The 5,515-nt window shown below is 34.1% G+C and overlaps 1 protein-coding gene across 1 annotated transcript; it reads right to left on the bottom strand.

Annotated features, from left to right (window-relative positions):
- Positions 1-387: 387 nt before the first annotated feature.
- Positions 388-825, bottom strand: LOC114754071 (uncharacterized). The gene has a single exon (XM_028942811.1). It carries the CDS (start codon positions 823-825, stop codon positions 388-390), a length of 438 nt encoding a protein of 145 aa, XP_028798644.1.
- Positions 826-5,515: the final 4,690 nt, after the last annotated feature.

A 5,515-nucleotide genomic window follows, 5' to 3' on the forward strand; every position in this document is an offset into this window, starting at 1 on the left:
TATTTTTAGAAAATCAAGATTTAACTCATTAATTCCTCTCCCATACGTAAACCTTGTATTCTCCTCAATGCAAAGCTAAAATATGGCAAGAGAAACTTAGTGGCTATAGGATGTGTGTGTGTGTGTGTGTGTGTGTGTGTGTGTGTGTGTGTGTGTGTGTGTTAGGGAGTCTAAGGAACCAAAAAAAAAAAAAAAACTAATCAAACTAGCTAAAATTGCTGAAACTAATTTCTAATTAATTATGAAAAGCTAAATTACTGACTAATTAAAAACTAAATACTAATATTTTTTTCTACTGAAATTGCCTCTCCCCCCACACTTATCCTAAGCAATAAGGCTCAAAATATATTAAAAGTAGATAAGGAAAGGAAAGAGACAACCTAAAAATTATAAGGACTGCGAATTCTCATAGTAGTGCTTTAAGAGGTGCTCGTTGACTTTTTTAGGCTTACCAATGGCGTCATCTATAAGCTCCACCATGCCAAATTTATGAACTTTGGTGACTGTAAGAGGGCCATCCCATCTAATATTGAATTTTTCAGATTTAAATTTGAATCTGGCTATTAACAATAGCACCTTGTCCCCCTCTTTGAATTGTTTCCTCAATATACCTCTATCATGTAATAACTTTGTTCTCTCCTTGTAAAGGCGAGAGTTCTCATATGCTTCCAATCTCATCTCTTTAAGCTCTTGTAGTTGTAGCTTCCTTTCTAAGCTAGAGGCTTTCGTATCCATATTACACACCTTTACAGCCCAGTATGTTTTGTGTTCAAGTTCTACAGGGATGTGGCAAGATTTATCATAGATGGTTCTATAAGGAGACATCCCTATAGGTGTTTTATATGCCGTTTTGTAAGCCCATAAAGCCTCCTCCAAACGTGAACTCCAATCCTTCTTGGAAGGCTTTACAATCTTTTCTAAGATGTGTTTTATTTCTCTACTTGATACCTCAACTTGTCTGTTAATTTATGGGTGATGAGCAGTGGAAACTTTATGTGTGACCCTAAATTTTGCAAGGAGCTTATTCAAGATGTTATTGCAAAAATGTGTGACCCTAAATTTTGCAAGGAGCTTATTCAAGATGTTATTGCAAAAATGTGTGCCCCTATCACTTGCTATTGCTTGTGGTATTCCAAATCTACAAAAAAAATTTGATTAAAGAATTTAGAAACCATTTGAGCATCATCCTTGCATGTAGGAATAGCTTCTACCCATCTGGATAAATAATTAATGGCAAGTAAAATATAATTGAAGCCATAAGATAGAGGGAAAGGCCCCATGAAGTCAATTCCCCAAATGTTAAAGACTTCACAAAACAACATCGGCTATTGTGGCATCTCATGCCTTTTGCTCAGCCCACCAAATTGTTGACACTTGTCATAAGCTTTACAATAGGTGTAGGCATCTTTGAATAATGATGGCCAATAAAATCCAGCATCTAATATCTTTTAAGAGGTCTTCTTGGCACTAAAATGTCCTCCACAGACTAAAGAGTGACATGCATCTAATATGGCTTGGAATTCACCATCTGATACACATCTTCTAATTACTTGGTCACTGTATATCCTCCATAGGTGTGGGGTGTCCCATACATAATAATGTGATTCTCTCTTTAGCTTTTGAACCTGAAAAGGAGACATATTGTAAGGAACCACATTTACAACCAAATAATTAACTATATGAGCACCAAGGCTCTTTCATAGATAAAGCAAAGAGAGTTTCATCAAGAAAATCATCACAATTAAAATCAAAGTTATCTACTCCCCTTGTGTTTTCTAAAAGCCTGCTAAGATAGTCCGCTACAAAGTTTTCTGCTCCTGCTCTGTCCTTGATTTCCACATTAGGATAAGCAGCATCCATCTTAAAAGCCTTAGTTTTGATTGAGGCTTTTTAAATAAATATCTCACTGCTGCATAGTCAGTAAAAATAACAACTTTGGAATTTATTAAATATGATTTAAACTTATCAAGTGCAAAAATAATTGCAAATAATTCTTTTTTCGTGGTTGCATACTTCACTTGAGCACTAACTAAAGTCCTTGATACATAAGATATGACTTTGGAATTCTGACCATCTCTTTGTCCAAGCATAGCACCAACTGCATTGTTTGATGAATCACAAGATAATTCAAATGGTAAATCCTAATAAGAAGAGGTGAGAATGGGGGGCATTATAAGCCTCTCTTTTAGCATGTCAAATGCTTCCTTCCAGGCATCATTAAATATAAACTCAACATCCTTCTGCAAAAACTTAGAGAGAGGTAAAACAATTTTACTGAAATCTTTTATGAACTTCCTGTAAAAACTTGCATGTCCTAAAAATGATCTAACTTTTTTTAAATTTGTAGGATACGATAACAAAGATATAATTTCAATTTTTGCTTTATCTACCTCTATTCCTTTGTTGGATACTAAGTAGCCTAAAACAATTCCTTCATTAACCATAAAATGACATTTTTTCATAATTTAAAACTAATTTTTCTCTCGACACATCTAGTAAGTATCTTATCTAAGCTATCAAGGCATGTATCAAAGGAATCCCCATATACCATAAAGTCTTCCATAAACACATCCATGTATTGCTCCAAGGAGTCAAAAAATATAGACATCATGCAACATTGGAATATTCCCGGAGCATTGCATGACCCAAAGGGCATCTTTCTATAAGCATATGTACCAAAAGGGCATGTAATTGTTGTCTTTTCTTGATCCTCCGGTTTTATGGGAATTTGAAAGTACCATGAAAAGCCATCAAGACAACAGTAGTGAGATCTCCCTGCTAATCTTTCAAGCATTTGATCAATAAATGGCAAAGGGAAGTGATCTTTCCTAGTGGCTTCATTTAACTTTCTATAATCAATACAAACACGCCATGAATTTTGCACTTGAGTAGGTATTAATTCATAATTTTCATTCTTAATTACTATAATACCACTCTTTTTAGGAGCTACCTGAACAGGACTGACCCACTTACTATCAGAAATAGGATAAATAATTCCAGTACTTAGAAGTTTAGTTACTTCTTTCCTTACAACATCAAGTATAAGTGGATTAAGTCTTCTTTGAGATTGCCTAACATGTTTGGAATTTTCATTTAATAAAATCCTATGAGTACAAATAGAAGGATTAATTCCTAGAATGTCAGCTAACGTCCAACCTGTAGCATATTTATTTCTTTTAAGAACAAAAATCAATTTAGCCTCTTGATTTGCAGTTAAAGAATTAGAGATCATTACAGGTAACTTCTCATTTAATTATAAAAAAGCGTATTTTAAATTAGAAGGTAGAGGCTTTAATTCTAAATCAGGGGGTTAAACAATAGAAGAAAGTAATTTTGAAACAGAAGTACTCCCTTGGACATTTGGTTTTGAATGGCATGATGAACTATCATGGGAGGCATCTTTTGCTTCTTCTACCTTCTCAAGCTAGCATTGAATCTATTTTGTTCAAAGCTTTGTTAAGCTTAGATCCTTCATTATTCTCTAATGCAATTTGTTGCACAAAAGGTAATATATCCAGAGGAATAGGAATCCTTTCATTCAAAGAGGAAGAAGAAAAAGAAGATGAAGACATGGGGGGTGACGATGAAAAGGAAGATGTGAGGGATGAAGAAAAGGAGAAGGAATCAAGAGGAATTAGTGTAATGTTCCCTTCTTCAATATATGGTTGTCTTTGTGTTTGAAATTTATAGTATAGGAAGGTGGAATGGATGGATAAGGGGATTCACTTGCAATTTGATCATCTACCTACTCCTTCAAATCTACAAAATTCAAAACAAAACCTTCCGTGAAATCATGGCCTGTAAAAGGCAATGAAAGAGATGAAGATATAGATGAATCACATGAGGAAAGACAATTATCAATTTCTAAACAACAGCACATATAATCTCATTATCATAAGAACAAGAAGTAGAGGAAGATAGTGGAGAACAAATTTCCAACCATTTATTCAAATTAGAATCATGTTCATCAATTGCTTCATCAATAGATAAATCAATTGCATTTACTTCTAATAGTGAATAATCCTCATAAGGGTGTTTTATAGCCTCATACATGTTAAAACTGATTTTGTTATCTCCTAATTCCATAGTGATTGACCCATCTTTCATATTAATCATAGTACATGCAATGCGTAAGAAAGGTCTACCAAGTATTAATGTGCCATCATGCAATATTTCTCTAGACATATCCAACACATAAAAATCAGTAGGAAACACTAAACATTTAACTTGTACAAGAATATCTTCTAAAATGCCATCAAGATGCCTAATAGTTCTATTAGCAAGTTGTAACACCACACTAGTTGATTTTATATTCTTAATTCCAAGTGATGTATACATAGATTTAGGCATAACATTGGTTGCAGCCCCTAGATCTAACAAAGACTAGTTAATATCTATTTTACCAATAGTGCAAGGTACAGTGAAAGATCCGGGATCTTGGCATTTAATAGGTAGCTGAGGTTTAAATAGTACAGAAACATTAGAGCTAATTTGTACTCTTTCATTAGGTTTAAATTTTTGTTTATGAGTACATAAATCCTTAAGGAATTTAGCATATTTAGGCATGGTTTGAATTAACTCTAATAAAGGAATATTAACCTCAACCTTTTTAAACAATTTAAACACCTCTTTATCTTGCTCTTTTTCAGAAATCCTTTTACGTGAAAGATAAGAATTAGGAAACAGGATGTCTTGAATACTTACCTCATTAGGTGCAGTAGAGTGGGTTTGCTTCATGAGTGCCTTTTCCTTCAAGCTTTCAGATTGCACAGCAGGAGTAGTAGTGACTTCTTCAGTGGCGTCATTTCTCAGCTCATTCATATCATTAATGGCATCAATTTGGACACCTTCTATAGTGTCCTTTTTGTCATCTCCTTCATCAAGGTGTACTTGCTTTTCACTCCTCAATGTGATACTACCTCCAGTCCTTAATATAGGACCTTGTTTGACTTTTATTTTGGTCCTAAATATAAGATCCCAATCCATTTTATCTCTCATACTTATACATTTTTTTTCAAAGTAGTCCTTCTAACAATAGTAGTTCTAGCCAATACACTAGATTAGCAAGGATATTTTAGGAAAGACAATACTTATTTAGGACAAATAACTAACTTAATTTACTTCCTTAATTTCCTCAATTTAGTAAACTAGCTCTTATAATTAGGACCAGAAGTAGTAGCATTTAAAGGCTTAGGATTAATGACAGTATTAGAGGGAATAGATCCTCCCTCCCTTGCTTGCTGCTCATTCTGGCTGTTAGACAACTTTGTCACAAATTCATTAATATTGCCAACCTTCGTTTCTAGAGCAACTTGGTTTTTAGTAAGATCTTGCACAACCTTCAAGAGAACAGTAAGTTGAATATCTATCTTAGGAGCTTGTTTATGAGGAATTTGCTGAAAGTTCCCATATGGTTGTGTTTGTCTCGGAGGAGGTTGATACCTTTCATGATTATTTCTATTGTCTCCTCCACAATACCTAAGGTTTGGATTCATCTTCCACCCCTCATGGTAAG

The sequence above is a fragment of the Neltuma alba genome, unplaced genomic scaffold (assembly GCF_004799145.2).
Source record: "Neltuma alba isolate B1F8T4 unplaced genomic scaffold, ASM479914v2 tig00010064_pilon, whole genome shotgun sequence".
NCBI classification, from domain to species: Eukaryota; Viridiplantae; Streptophyta; class Magnoliopsida; order Fabales; family Fabaceae; genus Neltuma; species Neltuma alba.

Bases quoted from the DNA above. Each gene is read 5' to 3' on its own strand.
- LOC114754071 (XM_028942811.1), bottom strand. From the start codon at position 825: ATGTCTCCTTATAGAACCATCTATGATAAATCTTGCCACATCCCTGTA.